Below are 17,668 nucleotides of genomic sequence, written 5' to 3'. Positions count from 1 at the left end.
GTCGACATAATGACTCCAGCTGCCTTTTAAACGCGGAGAGTGAAACACGCAGATGCTTCCATTAGTGGAGAGTTCGCAGAGCGGCAGCAAACACAGGTTCCTGAAAATAAACAGTCTTGAAGCAATTAGCAGCTTTCTGGCTCTCGGCAGACTTTAAACACAGAGGTACGACTTCAGCGTGTAAGAGTGGAACACAAATGAGGGATTAAAGAGGCCGAGAGAGAGAGGGAGAGAGAGAGAGAGAGAGATAATCTAATTAAGATCTCAATCACTCAATTAGATTGAAGCAGGAGAAACAAATGGCAAGTAAATTCTTTCATCATAACAACCAGTTTAATTGCTCCAAGACCGAGCACTGACATCTGGCATGCCCCCCCCCCCCAGACTGCTCACACACACACACACACACACACACACACACACACACACACACACACACACACACACACACACACACACACACACACACACACACACACACACACACACACACACACACACACACACACACACACACACACACACACGAGGTGGAAAGCCGGAGTTTAGCGATGCTCTCACTGAGCCCCGACTGTGTTTATGAGCGGCGAGCTGCCCCCAGCTGCCCCCGCCTGCCCCCCGGCTGCCCCCCGGCTGCCCCCGCCTGCCCCCCCGGCTGCCCCCACCTGCCCCGGCGCGGTGGGGCAGTGGAGCGCCGGAGCAGCGGGCTGCTTTATGCATCTGCACTTCACCCACACGGTCACCGGAGAGCCGTGGAGTTAATGGGATCGGGGGGGGCCGCTGCTTCCTCCCGAGCGAGATCAGCGGAGGAGAAGTGGTGGAGTCCACCACCCCAAACCTCACGGTTTGACCCCCCCACCCCCACCCCCTCTCACCCCAACAGCCTGGGGGGAGATCCTGAGGAATCATGAGGGGAGGAGGAAGGAGGAGGAAGTGCTCTGCCAAGGACAAAGAGGAGCTGCGTGTTGCTGCGTGTCTGTAACCACTTCCTCATGCTGCAAGCAGAGAGGTCAAAGGTCACGCAGGCCCTCAGACAGGCTGCAATAACAAGAGCTGGAAACCACAACTCACTCACATCACCTCCTCCCCCCCCATCCCTCTACCCCAAAGAGAGAGTACGTAAGAAAGTACTGATAAAATAGTATTTAATGTAAAATTGATCAAACACCCTGGTAACCAATCACTGCTCTCTATTCAGATACCAAGCAGCTCGTCAGCCACAACGCCGCCTCCCACCGCCAGGCGGAGCTCCCGAGTCGTCACGTGGCAGTTGTACTTTTAAAACAGCCTGATAAGATAAGAGAGATTTCCTCTCATGAAAGCAGCATGGAGTGTCTGAACTTTTTTAATACTGACTTATAACGAGTCTGGGGGAGCGACGCTCCGCCACACACACTCAAGTATTCAAGTATTTGACGGCAAGGACGTCAAAAAAAACAAAAAACATTTCCACGATGTTACAAGTGGGAAGGAGGCCTTATTAAAGTTTCAAGGCTTCATAAACTACAATTTTCATTTAGTTTTCTAATTCCTATTGTGTAAAAAACAACTCAGAGGACTAATACAAACGACTCACACACAAAGAAATACCTGAAAACGAACCTTTAAATACAATAAATTAGTAGTAAAATAGAAGAATATGCCAGCTGAAGAAGTCAAAACAGAGAGTTGCACTGAGGGTTTGTGTGTTTCTGGTGTGGTTGTGCTGCCCTCTGCTGGATGACCGTGAGACTGCACTTTCATTTAACGGCCCAGAAACTCTTTCAAACAGACACTTATTTTCAGATTTACAGTAAAACGACACATAAAACTAAATTAGTTACGGGAAATAATTTATCCTAATTAAATATTTGGAGATAGCTTAATTTTTTTTATTTTTAATGGGACAATTTTATTTTTAAAAAGGCTCAGATTCATCAATGTCAACAAGGAGAGCGATAAAGTTCTGAATTTGAATGAACGTATTCTAACAAAACAGGACTGTACATGGCTGTAAGATTATATATACAAACAATAGTAAATAATTAACTAAAAGTGGTCTGTTAATATATTAAAAGCTCATTTTTTACCTTGAATTGTTTTTTTTAGCAAATAAAATCTGTGTATAAATAAATTAAAAAAAATATATAAAATTAAAAATGATTTTCGTTTCAAGTAAATGCAGTAAAATGTGATCACAATTTCGCCACATGCTAATACGTCAGGCAGAGTATAATAGTTTATCTATTTGTAAGAGTAGAATTTAGATTGAACTTGTCAGTATTTCTACTTCAATTATGTTATTTTACAAAAAATAGACTTCGAAAATAAACATGTAAACATTTTTTTTTTAACATGTTTGAAAGAGTTTCAATTGTAAACTATTCAGCTTCTGTTTTACATTCAACTTTGCCAATAAAAGCCATGTTTCTACCTGAAATGTTCTTTTCTGCAGTAATCAGTGGAGTTTCATGCAACTGTTGTTGTTATTTACGTTGTTTTGGTGACTTCACCAACAGAGACGATTTATTTCACCAGTTTTCCTTCATAACGCCGTCTGACACATTTGAGTATCCTCCTGCTCTTTGGATTTATGGCCGGGAATTTGACGGAAACGCGAGTTTAAAACATTGTTTTTGCTGTGTTTTACGACCTCTGTGACACATTTATCAGTCACGATTTAACGAACTGCCACTTTTTTCACAGGTAACAACTTTTTAGAGCCGCGAGATAAATCCCGCCGGTCGTCATGCTGCTCGCTGTGTGAAAAATCCTCTCGTCAAACACTTGAGGAAACAATACGAGTCTTTCTGAAGACCGGGTCGGGAGCCGGTTCTCGGGTCGGGTCCCGGTCCTGCTGAAAGACGAGTCCGAGGTCCAGAACCTCCCGGAGCAGGGGGTCTCTGGAACTTCATCCTGCCCTCTATTCTGACTAGTCTGCCCACAGCATGATGCTGCCTCCACCATGCTTTATTTCTTACGTCAAAACCATTCTCGGTGACATACACTTTAACAAAATCGGTTCAGCTGCACAACAACAACAAACTCCAGTGGATACATATTTATTTATCAGCACGTCCAGGTTATTTGGTTTAAAGTCAAACGGCTGTGCTGGATGGCTTTGGCCTCGCAGCTCCAGCTTCATCATTCATAAATATTTCCTCTTGGTCGCTTCTGAACCGAGGCCCCCGGAAGTGAAGCCTGTGATCACGCGCACCGAAACTCAAGACTCGGGCGTAAAGAACCCTCGTTCAGCGTCGTTCCGCCAGAGAGAGGCCGCCGGCAAGGCGGCGAGAGAACTTCCCCGCTTGATTACAAGCCGCCGCGCCGGAAACCTTCGATCACATCAAGCTCTCCAGAATCCTGTTGTGAAACGAGGACTCTTCATCACAGGCCTACGCTGTACTTAAACTCTCAACGTGCTGCCAATGACAGGGGAGAGAGGACAGTAATTAAGTCAGGGCAGCTCACAGCGGGGGGGTTGGGGTGGGGGGTGGGGCGGGGGCACCACCACTCCGTTTGATCAGCATCACGAGGAGAGATTACAAGAAGCGTCACATCAGGAAGGTCTTACCAACACTTTATTTTGTAGGTATAAACTATTCATTAGACCATGATGGAACTAATGAAGGTCTCTGACAATATCTGCTGAACTAAAATACGTTTCAGATACTGAACTTGACAACATCTGTTCGGGGAGAAATGGGAATTTTCCCCAATCGGTAACTTCCCAAGCAGCGTGGACGTACAATGGAATTAATAAAACATCGGTACCGTGTGATGATGTAACGTGGCAAGAGAAGGGACGAACCCCAAGACCGTTTCTGATATTGGTGGCAGAACAGAGAACAGAGGATCACATGTTCTCTCTCCTCCCCTCAGGAACGAGGTACCTGAAGTAGCATCTTTCTTTTAAACCGAGCACTGTGGACATTTTATCTTGGGACATGTGCAATGACTTCTTATTTATTCTCAGATTTGTACTTATTTTCATGCACTGCTCTACTGCATCAGTAATTATAACTTATTACATTTTATCTCAGGTATGTTTTGTTTTTTTTTAATTGCTGACCCTGCAGTAAATCTCTGTGGTAATTTGCATGAATGATTTTAAGGAAATAGTACAAATGTGAAACACCAGTAAAATGCACTAATGTTTATGGTGGATTTGTCACTATGACTCATATAAACACTGTTGTTCAACCATGAGGGTTTGAAGCAGAATGACCCACAAGCAGAAGCTCCTGACGATAGCGAATTAGAAGTATTATGTATACGTTACTTAGTTTGGTCATATGTGTTGGCACAGTTACTTCTACTACAACTATTACTATGCCGTGTTAGCTAACACTAGCTCCTGCTAACTGTAAAGGTAACTGCTGTGGTTTCTCATATTCTACTGAATTTATTCAGCATATCAGTAATGCAGAGCTACACTACCAGAGGGAGTAGTTGTTTCCCTCACGTGACGTCACGAAGGGAAAACGTCTGATTTGCCTGTATGAGCACAGGTTTGCGAAAAAAAAAAGAAAAAAAAAGTGGAGCAGGTAAGTGAAGAAGATAGGAGATACTTTCCTCACTTCTGGGACCTCAAACACAGGCTATGACGACACCTACTACTGTTTATCAATCATTGCAAAGACAAACAAAACAGCCCCTTACCTTCAGTTAGAACAGAAGGACGATTCCTCGACTCCCCGTCCACATCCACGGCCAGCACGAAATTACAATGTCCGACTGCCACTGAACGCACCACGAGGAAACTCACAGAGCGGCGAGACGCTGAATTGTTTTGAACGCGTCATTAAATATGTTATATATTTGTCTTCTGTGTGTTGCTCCCCCTTATAATATGCCGGAATCCTTTCCTGCCGCCCCGCAAATATTTTTCTGGCTTCACTCCCGCGTGTTATTAAGTGTGGAAAACAGCAACAGGCACCGTCAGACATGTTGGATGAGCGCGGGCTTTTCGATGCGCGCGCACTCACTCCGCCCGCCAAAACTCCGCGATATAAAACGTTATTATGCGACATAATACGCAAGGTATTATGGCGCTTTACAGTTTCCAGCACGTTTCGGGGCAAAAAAAAAAGCGATTCTTCTTTTTACTGTGGAAGGTAAATTTAAATCAAAATCACCTGGGGAATAAAAATACCTGTCATGGTGACGTCAGAGGTTTTACACGTGCGCTGCTCCCATTGGCTGAATCAGACCACACTGGTTTTTAGTAAAAAAAAAAATGTTTTAAAAAGAAAACGTTTTCATTAAAAAAAACAAAAACAAACATTTATTCAGATAAATTAAACACAATTTCTATTAATCACAATTAATCATTCATTTTCCATCTATACGAATCGTGTTTCATTTTGCATGAGCAAACAGCCTGAAGAAAGAACTTAACATATTTTAACACTTCTTTTTCAAACATTCATCCCACATTATTGTGTTGCTGTTACTCCTTTCATTTCAGCAGCTACTAACAAAACTAACTTGTGGTATTTTAAGCTGGAAATGCTTCAGTGAAAACAAAAACGTGGACGATCCCAAAAGTTAACTGCCCATTTGCCAAAAGCCTGAAATGCTTTGCCGAGCACGCTTCAAGTAATTTTTGCAATTGTATCATCATTAATCACATTCACACTTGGCACCTGCCATGCAAGGTGTCGAACCCATCCACTGGAAGCATCTTGGGGTTTATAGTCTTGCTCAAGGGCACTTCAACATGGACGGATGGATCCTCAGTCCGAGAAACCTTTGGAACTTCTTGTTGTTTGACGAGACAAAAACAGGCCGAGACGGGAAGAGTTTTCTATGTTAGCAACTTTAATTGAATTGTTCTGGTCAACAAACAGAAGAAAAGCAGAATGTTACAAAAAAATCAGTTTGATTGAGACCGACGGTGTTCGGGTTGTACAGTCTGCTGACCCCAAATCTGAGCTGCGAGAACCGGAGATATATAAAAAAAAAAAAAAAAAAATGGAGTGAGAAATGTGGGAGTGACGACGACGGGAGTGCCGACCGTTCAAGGAAATATGGTCCTACGGTGAATTAAACCTCCAGCTACTTCCAGACCTGCTGAATGTCACGACTGTCGCACTGGAGTCACCCAAGAAGAACGACGCTATGAAACAAAAAAGAAAGAAAGAGAGACCAAGAGACTCGCTCCACAATCACTACACCACTACACTACACCCACGGGGGGGGGGGGGGGGGGGGCAGCATCTGCTGGGGGGAAATACTACTACCCTACACTAGCTGGGGGCACAAGGAGGGGGGGTTCCAAGGATTTTAAATCAGGTTTCAAGGAGTTTACCAGGTGGTTTTTTTCTAGTGGACATTGGAGGGTCGAAGGGCTTCACGGTTTATTTGTTTTTGTTTTTTTGGAAGGGGGGGGTTGTTCAAAGGCTGTTTCGGGGGGGGGGGGGGTTTCAGCCTCTGCTTGAAGAAACACAGCATTAAAAGAGATTTTATTTAATGCATTGCTTTTTTTAAAGAACCCAATGAAAGCAGATTTGATTCAAACTGCAAACCTGAGAGGGCGACGCAGTTCCCCTATTAATCCACCATGTGTGTAATGATACACTTAGAGGCTACAGGCCCCCCCTTCAGGACCCCTCCGCACTGAAACCCCCCCACCCCTGGAGATGCTCTGCCTCCTGTGACAGGATTTACACACACACACACTCCCCCCCCCACCACACACACACACACACACACACACACACACACACACTCATTATTACACTTCTACCAACTTGGCCTGCCAAGTCTGACCACTAGGGGGACACTCAACGAAAAAGACGAGGAGTCACCGCAAACTGTGGACACAGCAAGAGAGACGCAGCTCAGAAACCCCCGGGACCCGAATGGAAGCAGGACTGAAGGACACACACACAGACCTGAACCGGATCCTGGATCCCAGACCCAGATCGTCCTCTGAACCCCCCCCTCTGAACCTGATTTAAACTCATTTCTGTCGCTACATTTCCATTTAATTGCATTTGAATTAATTTAGAGAAACTATAACGGATGGGGAAAAAAATTGTGTGTGTGTGTGTGTGGTTCAGAGGAGTGTGTTCAGGAGTGTGTCTCCTTCAGCAGATCCACACGAAGGAGTTCTCGCTGCATTAAATCCAGATTCACATCAGAGTTTGGAAAGTATTAGTCAGAAATGTGTTAAGTTCTATTATTAGTTACTCACTGCTTCTTCTTCTTATCTTTTTAACGCTCAGTTAGATTTTTTTGGGAAATTCGGTGTCGGTGGAGTTCCAGGTTTGTCTTTAAATCCAGTGTGAACCGCTCGTACCTCTGACACTTTATTCATTCTATGTCTTCTGTTGATTAAATTCATATGAACTTATGAACAGTTTCTCTTCCCGATTACTTTTAATCGATTCAGGTCTTCCTGTCCTCTGCAGAGACGAGCTATGTGGACAAAATGGACAGAACGACGGTCTGAGGGCAGCTTGTTGGGGGGGGGGGGGGGGGGGGGGCATTGACCCACAGGGACCCAGCCAGGGGTCACAGGGTGGTGGTGGTGGTGGGGGGGTTCCAGGGGGGGGTCAGGTGGAGTCCGCAGGAAGCTTCAGCAGACAAACTCCTGCCTCATGCGGATGATCTGCAGCAAAGCGGCCTGGACGTCCTCGTCCATGTGACCCTGTGAGACGAACGCAACAAGTCCAGTTAGCGAACAACATCCTCCACTCCGAGTCTGGCTTCAAAGAACGAGCTAAAAAAAAAAAAAAAAGGTGGAGGATGGAGGGAGGAAGTCACCTGTGCTGCGCTGAGCAGGTGAGTCCGGTAAATAGAAACCACCTCTCTGTGCTGCCTCTCAGCATCCTTCAGCAGGTCAATGAGGAGGGGAAAGAAAAACACGTTTTAATAATTCAACGTCAAATCAAAATCCACCATGTATTGTGTATCGTGTGTGTGTGTGTGTGTGTGTGTCTCACAGCCAGCTGCTGCTGCAGGCCCTTGATCTGAGCTTGGAGTGTGTCGATGTGCTGCGTCTGCCTCTTGTGCGGCGTGTTGCTGGTGTAGGCCAGCTGGGAGAGGCCGTTCAGGGCCTGCTTCAGCCGCTCCACGTCCACCAGCAGCTCCGTGATCTGAGGGGGAGGAGATGAAGGAGATGAAGGAGATGAAGGAGATGGAGATGAAGGAGATGGAGATGAAGGAACCACTTCACGTAAAGTGCTGCTAGAGCCTCTCTGATGGAGGGTTTACCCCAAACATTACAGTGAAGACCACACAACGCTTGGCCACGCCCACTCCTGCACGAGCAGGACTGATGTACACGACTGTTAGAGATTCTAGGAAGAGATGTAGACTACTACTACCACTACGCCTACTACCACTACTGCCCCTACTCCTACTACTACCACCACTCCTACTCCTACTCCTACTACTACTACCACTACTACTACCACCACTCCTACTCCTACTACTACTACTACCACTCCTACTACCACCACTCCTACTACTCCTACTACTACCACCACTCCTACTCCTACTACCACCACTACTACTCCTACTACTCCCCCTACTCCTACTACTACTACTCCTACTACTACTACTACCACTCCTACTACCACCACTCCTACTACTCCTACTACTACCACCACTCCTACTCCTACTACCACCACTCCTACTCCTACTACTACTACTACCACTCCTACTACCACCACTCCTACTACTCCTACTACTACCACCACTCCTACTCCTACTACCACCACTACTACTCCTACTACTCCCCCTACTCCTACTACTACTACTCCTACTACTACTACTACTACCACCACTCCTACTCCTACTACTACTACTACTACTCCTACTACTACCACCACTCCTACTCCTACTACTCCAACTACTACCACTCCCCCTACTCCTACTACTACCACCACTACCCCTACCACTACTACTACCACTACTCCTACTACTACTACTACTACCATTACTACTACTACTACCCCTACTACTACTACTACTACTACTACTACCATTACTACTACTACTACTACTACCACTGCTACTACTACTACTACCACTACGAACACTACCCCTACTACTCCTCCTACCACCACTCCTACTAATACCTTTACTCCCACTACCACTACTCCTCCTCCTCCTCAGAGTGTTCCTGCTCCGGTGTTCTCACCTTCTTGTCTTTGGCCTGGGTCTGCTGTGCGGAGGTCTGGATGCTCCTCTGCAGGTCACCGATGGTGCTGAGGGACTGGTCGTAGCGCTCCTTCAGCTCCAGCACCTCCCTCTCGATGGCCCTCCCCTTCTCCTGCACCTCCTCCGTCTCCGTCCGGGCCCTGCTCTCGCCGCCCCGGGCCTGCGCCGCCTCCCGGCGCGCCTCCTCGCACTCCCGCGCCAGGCCGAGCAGCTCACTGCCGAGGCTGGCCGTCTCCTCCTCCAGCCGCCGCTTCTCCTTCTCCACCCGGCTCGCCTGCTCCTCCTGGCGGCGCGCCTCCTCCAGGGCCTGTGTGGCCCGGAGGAGCTCCGACTGCAGGGCCGAGACGTCCTCCGCCCTCTGGGCGCCGTTCTCCTCCTCCTCCCGGAGAGCCCGGCGCAGTTCCCGCGCCTCGGCCTCCAGGGCCTCCGCCGCCTTGTGCTGATCCCCGCGGCGCTCCTGCAGCTCCTTCTGCAAGGAGGAGGCCCGCTGCGCCTCCTCCTGCTGCGCCTCCCGGGCCTTCTTGCAGTCGGCCTGGGCCTGCCGCACCACGTCCTGCAGGCTCTGCAGCTCCAGGTCGTAGGTGGCGATGCGAGCGAGCTCCGACTTGAGGCGCTCCTGCAGGCTCTGGATCTGGGAGCCGCAGGAGGAGCGCTCCTCCCGCAGCTCGGCGCCGCGGAGCTCCTCCTCCCGCAGCTGCTCCTCGGCGACGACCAACATCCGACCCGCCTCCTCGCGCTCAGCCTGCAGCCGCTCCTCCCGCCTCTCCCCGGCCTCCACGGCCTCCACCAGCCTCCGTTTCTCCTCCCTCAGCGCCTCCTCCTCCCGCCGGGCGCTCTCCGAGGCGGACCGCTCCTGGCGGCACTTCTCCTCCGCCTCCCGCAGCCCGGCGCTCAGCTCCTCCACCCGCGTGCTGTAGGAGCTCTCCTTCGCCTCCGCCGCCGTCAGGGGGACGAACTTGGAGCGGATGGCCTCCTGGATGGTGTCCAGCTCCTTCCTCTGGGCCTCCAGCTCCTGGGTGAGCTTCAGCACCTCCTGCTGGGCGGCCGCGTGCAGCGCCGCCTCCTCGCTCGCCCGGTCCTCCGCCCGGGCGGCGGCGGCGCTCAGCCGGTCCGCGACGTCCCGGTGCTCGCCGACGCCGACGTAGTCGTTCTTCACCTCCGACCAAACTCGCTCCAGCTGCTCTCTCAACTTCTCGTTTCCTTCCGTCACGTTCTTCAGCTCTCCTTCCCGCTCTCTCTCCCTGCTCTCCACCTTCGACACGTCCTCCCTCGCCCTCTCGAGGGCGGAGCCGAGCTCCGCCCGGACCTGCTCGTGCTGCAGCCGGGGGACGTACTCCCCGTCCAGGCGCCGCCGCAGCTCCTCGCACTCGCCGTCTCGCTCCTCGCATCTCCTCTGCAGCAGCTGCAGGCTCGCCGCCAGCTCCGCGTTCCTCTCCTCCGCCTCCTCCGCCCGACTCCGGCCCTCGTCGCTCAGCCGCCGCACCTCCTCCCGCAGGCCGCCGCCCTCCGCCCGGAGCTGCTCCGCCCGGGCCTCCGCCCTCCCGCACCGCTCCCCGGCCTCCACCAGCTTGTCCTCCAGCTCCTCCAGGGCGGCCGCCGCGCCCCGCCGGACGTCCTCGTGCTCCGCCAGGGGGACGAAGTCGGCCTCCACCCTGCCGCCCAGCTCCTCCAGCTGCTCGCGGAGCAGGTCGCGCTCCTCCTCGCCCTCCTCCACCTCCCGGATCAGGGCCTGGCTCTTGGCCGTCACGTCCGCCAGCTTCCTCTTCAGGGAGGCGTTCTGCTCCTCCAGGGCGGCCTGGACCCTCTGCTGCTCCTCGCCGGACGGCGCCCCCGCCCGAGGAGACGAGGGGGCGTCCAGCCGCCGGTGGAGCTCCGCCACCTCCTCCAGCACCCGGTCGTAGTCGTCCCGCAGCTCGGCCAGCTGCCGCTCCTTCTCGTCCACGGCGTTGCTCAGCAGGTTCTTCATGTTGTCGAACTTCTCGGCGGGGACGGTGGCGCCGCCGGGTTTGGCCTGCGCCTCCTTCAGGCGAGCCTCCGCCTCCGCCCGCGCCAGGGCGTGGGCCAGCTCGTCCCGCTCCGCCGCCAGTTCCGCCAGCTCCCGGTGCAGCCGGTCCGTCTCGGCCGCCAGCTGGCCCTCGCTGCCCTTGTACTCCTCCAGCGCCTTCTCGCTCTGCTTCAGCCGGTTGCGGACGCGGCCCACCTCGGCCGACGCCCCCTCGTACTTGGCCTTGACCTCCGCCAGCTGGGCGCGCAGCTCCTCGCCGGCCTGGCTGCCCAGGCGCTCCTTCACCGCCACCACGTGCGCCTGCAGCTGCTTGACCTTGCACTCCGAGTCCAGCATCCTCTTCTGGACGTCCCCCAGGGCGTCCTCCAGGTCCTGCACCTGCCGGTCCGCCTGCTTCTGGACGGCGTCGCGGCTCTGGACCAGCTCCTGGCACTCCCGGTTCTTCCGGCCGAGGGCAGCCTGCAGCCGGGCCGTCTCCTCCTCCGCCGCCTGCTGCCTCCGCTTCACGGCGTCCAGCTCGCGGCGGAGGGCGTCCAGCTCGGCGGGGACGTCCCAGACCGCCGCCGCCGCGGGAGGACTCTTCTCCGGTCTGGACAGCGGGTGGGACGTGGGCGGGGTCTGCAGCGTCTGAACACACCAAGACCAGTCCACAGGTCAGGAAGTCTCCGGTCAGTGTTACTCGGGACGCCGTTTGCGTATGAATAAATACAGAATATTTCATATTGCATGTACATATTTTTATACATGTGCAAGTACACTATTACTATTGGTATTATTGTTATTATTATTATTATTATTATTATTATTATTATAAGTACACTATTACCATTGGTATTATTATTATTCTTATTATTACTGATATATATATATATATATAGTTGTTATATTATTGCTACCATTATTAGTAGTACTATACACGAGTATTGTACACTATTTCACACTGTTATTATCTGTATTATTGTTATTATTATTATATAATGCCTACTTCTAATGGCTCTGCCACTGCACCTTACTATTTATTTATCTTGCTTTTATCTCCTGCTTATTTCTAAGTGCCCATGTTCCGTTCTGTGTTTTACTTTATGTCTTATACCCAGATATTTTTATATTTTTATTTCTTACTTTTATTTCTATTCTATTGTATTTTATAAAATTCGTATGTACCAGATTGCTGCAACAAGACAATTTCCCTTCGGAGAGGAATAAAGTAATTATCTATCTATCTCTCTATCTATCTAATACCAATTAGGTTTAATGGTATTTAATATGGAAGGACGGCTGATACTGAATGAATGAATGGTTTATATTTTAATAATAATAATAATAATAATAATAATAATAAACATAACAGTTGTAATACGGGAGAAAAAATGAATATGGAACATAACAGAAGTAATACATGAGAAAAACCCAACCAAACAAAAAGAAGTAACAGAAATTGTTGTTCATTGTAACCATTAATTATTTGTCTTTTTACTGTTTTTTGAAGCAGAACAGTGATTTGCACAGTTTTAAGTCGTCACTGAGACGTTCCATAAACCTGCTCCCAGAAAAGAAACACATCACCTTTTCCAAATATACACAGTCCTCTTAAGTTGTAGTTGTTTTCTCTTAATTTAAAAAAATGTTGAATAGCTGTAGGAAGACTTTTATTCTTTATTCGAAATAGTATTTCTAATGTTTTTAAATAAACCATATCTTTAAATTATATATACTTCTTAATATAGTTATTTTATTTTTTTAAATAATTTTACAATAACGTTTTCATTAGTTTCATATTAATTTAATGATTAAAGCATCTATGAATTTCTTCAACATACCACAGGAGGGCGCTCTACAGGAATTCCTTTTTAACGCTGGTCAAGTTGTTTTGGAGGAATAAAGTAATTCTACTCACGTGTTCAGAATCCAAACTGTGAGCTTGTTTGACCAGAAGGTTTTCTTTGCCTGGAGAAAACGTTTCATTAAGTCACATTCTGCTGAAGCAAAAAAAAACAACAACAACAAAAAAAACAACTAATAAGAGCCGAGAAGAGTCACTGACCTTTGATGACAGACTGTCCAGAGTATTCCCCCTGCGACGACACAGACAAACACTCAACGTGAACAATTCATCACACTTTTACCTCGAGAAGAAGACTTTTAATGGCAAACAAGTGATAAACTGAAGCAGAAACAAGATATAAATCAATGTAAATGATAAAAACGACCGATGACGAGGTTTTCAGATAAGAATCAACTGAAACTCACCAACGTGCTGCGGAGCTGCACCTTCACAGTTTCTGGGCTTCGAGCTGCTTCGTCTCTTTCTTTAGAGTTTAATAGAACCTTCAGCTGCTCCTTCTGAGGAGAGGAGGAGGAGGAGGAGGAGGAGGAGGAGGAGAGGAGAGGAGAGGAGAGGAGAGGAGAGGAGAGGAGAGGAGAGGAGAGGAGAGGAGAGGAGAGGAGAGGAGAGGAGGAGGAGGAGGAGGAGAGGAGAGGAGAGGAGAGGAGAGGAGAGGAGAGGAGAGGAGAGGAGAGGAGAGGAGAGGAGAGGAGAGGAGAGGAGAGGAGAGGAGGAGAGGAGAGGAGAGGAGGGGGGAGGAGGAGAGGAGAGGAGAGGAGAGGAGAGTTATCTCCAGGTTATTTCCAGGTTATTTCCAGATCAGGTTATTTCCAGATCATCTCCAGGTTGTTTACAGATTATTTCCAGGTTATTTCCAGATCATCTCCAGGTTGTTTACAGATTATCTCCAGGTTATTTACAGGATATATCCAGGTTGTTACAGGTTATCTCCAGATTATTTAGAGATTATCTCCAGGTTATTTCCAGATTATTTCCATGTTATTTCCAGATTATCTCCAGGTAATTTCCAGATTATTTCCAGGTTATTTCCAGATTATCTCCAGGTTGTTTACAGGTTATCTCCAGGTTATTTACAGGTTATCTCCAGGTTGTTTACAGGTTATTTCCAGGCTATTTCCAGGAGGTGCTCCATTGGATGATTTCACAGTCAGTAAATTGAATTACTTTTAAACTACAAAAACAGTCTGAAGTGCTCGTCATATTATTTAATCAGGACGTTGACACATATTTTGTTTTGGTCTCCTAAAAGCTGAGAGGTGAGATAATAATTACTTGTATTGTGTCACTGCTGTTTTGAAATGTAATAATCTGCAGGATTATCAGAGAGCAAACATCCGGTGTGACACCATTACCTCTTTGTGAGTGTCCTCTGCAGCCTTCTTCTCCTGCAGAGCAAAAACATTCAAATGCTTCAGTGAAATTCACCAGTTTGATTCGAAAATATATGAAATATAAAAATAGGAACAAAAAAGGTTGTGCTGAGGACTTTATATGTAGGACCTGATATCAACATACTAAAAATACACTATTGTAAATAACTACAGTGACGATATCGAAGAAATTAAATCATTAAAAACCAGAATATTTGGCTAGAATGATGAAATGATGTATAAAACAACAAATGGAGGGAAGATAATAGAGATAAACAGGTGATAAAGTTGTGTAATCAATGTATAAAATGGCAAAAAGACCAAAAACAGGTGGAAGACCGAGGGAAGACTGACTGAAGGCTCAAGAATTTGGGTTCTTATTTTAATTTTTTTTTAATATATATACTTGTTTATACACCCGTTTAATTATTATTGTCATTATTATTACTTAGTCATTGTTGTGGTTACTGTTATTTTCTCAAATCATTATTGCTATTACTTATCCTATTCATGTTTAATTAAATAAAAATTTAAAAATTCTCTCTCTTTTCTTTTGTTGTTTACTTTTTACTTTACATTCGCAGTATTTCACACATTTGATATGTAAAATATCCTATGTGTACACTATTGTATTTTTCAACCAAAAAAAGATAAATAAAAAAAAAAAAAGAATTTGGGTTGTGGTTGTGGTTCAGGTTGTGGTTGTGGTTGTAGTTGTGGTTCAGGTTTGTAGTTCAGGTTGTGGTTGTGGTTGTGACCTGTGTGAGTTGCTGCTGCAGCAGGTTGACTGTGTCCAACAGGTTCTTCTGCTCCTGCTGAAACTTCCTCAGACTTTCCTGGAGGTTCTCGTTCTGACGCTCCAGATCCTGAAGGACGCAGACGTCTGTTAAACAACGTTCACCCACACTCACTGACATTTAGTCGTCCTGCAGCTCTCTCTCTCTCTCTCTCTCTCTCCCCCCCCTCTCTCTCTCTCCCCCTCTCTCTCTCTCCCCCCCCTCTCTCTCTCTCTCTCTTCCTCCCCCTCTCTCTCTTCCTCCCCCTCTCTTTCTTCCTCCCTCTCTCCCCCTCTCTCCCTCCCTCTCCCCTCTCTCTCTCTTCCTCCCTCTCCCCTCTCCATCTCTCTCTCTCCCCCCCTCTCCCTCTCTCTCTCCCCCCCTCTCTCTCCCTCCCCCTCTCTCCCTCCCTCCTTCTCCCCTCTCTCTCTCTCTTCCTCCCTCTCCCCTCTCCATCTCTCTCTCTCCCCCCCTCTCCCACTCTCCCCCCCTCTCTCTCTCTCTCTCTCTCTCTCACCTGGACCACTTGTTCTCTCCTGGCCTCCGCTGCCTCCGTCCTGTCCACTGAATACTGAGGAAGAGGAGGAGGAAGAGACAGGAGCTTTAGTGAAACACACAGCAGCCCCAGCAGGGGGCAGTCACGTCCCCACAGAGACGCAAACGGCTGAGAAATGTGGCGGAAAGGGAGGAAAAACTCAGAAAAGGAGGTTTTAAAATATAGATATGGGGCTTCACACATCTTTGACCTTCATCACTATTCAAGGAAAAGTCACCGTCGTGTTATTTTCGTCAGAAGAAAAGTCAGAATGAGGATTCATTAGTATGTATGAAAGTATTGAAATACAACATCCTAAAACTTTGAATAGTTTTCATATGAATCATTAAGTGTTTGTTAATTTATTCAGTGACTTCCTAAAACGTGACTTTATTACTTTTTCATCCCCTCAAACTTTTTCACTTTACTCCTCAGAGTCTTTCCCCGGCTCGCGAGGTCGGCAGGCCTCCATGCCACTTTAGCTTTTTGTCCATATCGAGTACTGGATCGGAGTATTTAAAGAGCTTTTTTTTCCACTGTGTGGATTACCTGTCGTTTCCACTGCTCGATCCTCGCCGCTTCTTTCTCTGGAAACAAAGAGAAAACAGGTTCAAGCTCCGTTTCCCTTCGAAGCTTCGTCAATAACGTCTCGGTTCACTGAGCTTCAAGACGGATCGGTGACATGGAGACTGAAAAATTGTCTAAATCAACGTCTAAAACTTAATGAGAAACTATAAGAGATAATCAATTATCACATTTTCCTGAACTACATCGATCAATTCAAGCTGGTTTGACTCTGATTTTAGTCTTTTTTTTGCTCCTTTTTTAAATCCAGTGTCACTTTAAATGTGTTTTTTTGGCTGAATTATCATGTTTGAACAGGTTTTATTTCCTCTTGTTTCACTTGGTTTTCAGCCTGGATTTCTCTCTTTCTGTCTAGTTCGGCTTGATTTCCCTGTTTTTTAAAGTAATTTTGCCAGATTACCATATAATTAAAATTTTTGGTTTTATCTCCGTTTTTACAGTCGTTTTTACATTTTAAGACTTTGGTTATTCGGGTTTCAGGCTCATTTGTCCTTTTCGTTCGTTGAATAAACTTGCCTCCAGTCTGGTTCTTGACTGAATTTCACCTTAAAGTGTGTGTCTGATGGAGAGTTTTCATGTCGCTCCTGCTCTCTAGACTCAATTACACTGTTTGTACAACATGTTTTCAGCCTCAGTTGCTTTTTGTCCTCATTTGTTGTAATTTGCAGACGTCCAGCTTCAGACAGATGTTGCTGTGCTGCATCAAATCCTTTCTTCTGCTCAACGTTCACATGATTTGTACCAAACAGACAGAGAGAAGAGAAAGTAGCTGAAGCTTTTATACGTCAGACTGTTTGGACTTTACAGTTTTAAGTAGAAATCCCAGCAGACAGTTTGTTTTTGTTTGTTTTTAAATGCGTCTTGTTAATAGAGTCGGGTCGTACCTCTGGTGGCTTTGTCCAGGTAACTCTTGACCAACGAGACGAGCTCCTGGTTCTTGCTGAGGCGAGCGTAGTGGTAGCCGTCGTGTCCCAGCCCGTCCACGGCCTTCACCTCGGCGCCGCTCCGCAGCAGAACCTCCACGGCGTCCCGACAGCCGAACTCGCAGCCCAAGATCAACGCCGTCCTGAGTGGCGGCGAGGACAAGACATGGAGGACGGGAGACATCGGGGGTTACACAGCTGAGAAAGGAAGGGTTGGCTCTATTCATTGGTGTGTGTGTGTGTGTGTGTGTGTGTGTGTGTGTGTGTGTGTGTGTGTGTGTGTGTGTGTGTGTGTGTGTGTGTGTGTGTGTGTGTGTGTGTAAAACACACGTTTACTGCCTGCAGAGGAAACAAAAGGATTCGTGACAAAGATATGACAAAGAGATTTTCAATTTCAAACTCGACCTTCTCGGTCGTGTCGTGATGTCCTCGGGTCAAGAGGCCAAACGATATCGGTTTAAATGGATATTTCTGC

At 47.6% G+C, this 17,668-nt stretch overlaps 1 protein-coding gene across 1 annotated transcript in view; it reads right to left on the bottom strand.

The window, feature by feature from the left end:
• Window positions 1–5,781: 5,781 nt before the first annotated feature.
• Window positions 5,782–17,668, bottom strand: part of uacab (uveal autoantigen with coiled-coil domains and ankyrin repeats b) — a 52,096-nt gene continuing 40,209 nt past the window's right edge. The window contains exons 8-19 of the mRNA XM_080515525.1: window positions 17,155–17,336; window positions 16,235–16,272; window positions 15,668–15,721; window positions 15,133–15,240; window positions 14,357–14,389; window positions 13,409–13,501; window positions 13,203–13,233; window positions 13,056–13,105; window positions 9,134–11,785; window positions 7,932–8,084; window positions 7,753–7,818; window positions 5,782–7,636 (exon numbers count right to left, since the gene is read on the bottom strand). Of these exons, the coding sequence (XP_080371651.1) occupies window positions 7,565–7,636; window positions 7,753–7,818; window positions 7,932–8,084; window positions 9,134–11,785; window positions 13,056–13,105; window positions 13,203–13,233; window positions 13,409–13,501; window positions 14,357–14,389; window positions 15,133–15,240; window positions 15,668–15,721; window positions 16,235–16,272; window positions 17,155–17,336 (3,532 nt within the window). The 3' untranslated portion in view covers window positions 5,782–7,564. The remainder of the gene's footprint in view (window positions 7,637–7,752; window positions 7,819–7,931; window positions 8,085–9,133; window positions 11,786–13,055; window positions 13,106–13,202; window positions 13,234–13,408; window positions 13,502–14,356; window positions 14,390–15,132; window positions 15,241–15,667; window positions 15,722–16,234; window positions 16,273–17,154; window positions 17,337–17,668) is intronic.

Source organism: Blennius ocellaris (genome assembly GCF_963422515.1).
Source record: "Blennius ocellaris genome assembly, chromosome: 1".
Lineage (NCBI taxonomy): Eukaryota > Metazoa > Chordata > Actinopteri > Blenniiformes > Blenniidae > Blennius > Blennius ocellaris.
Note: the sequence above shows the minus strand (reverse complement) of the source record. Positions and strands in the feature narration are given on the sequence as shown.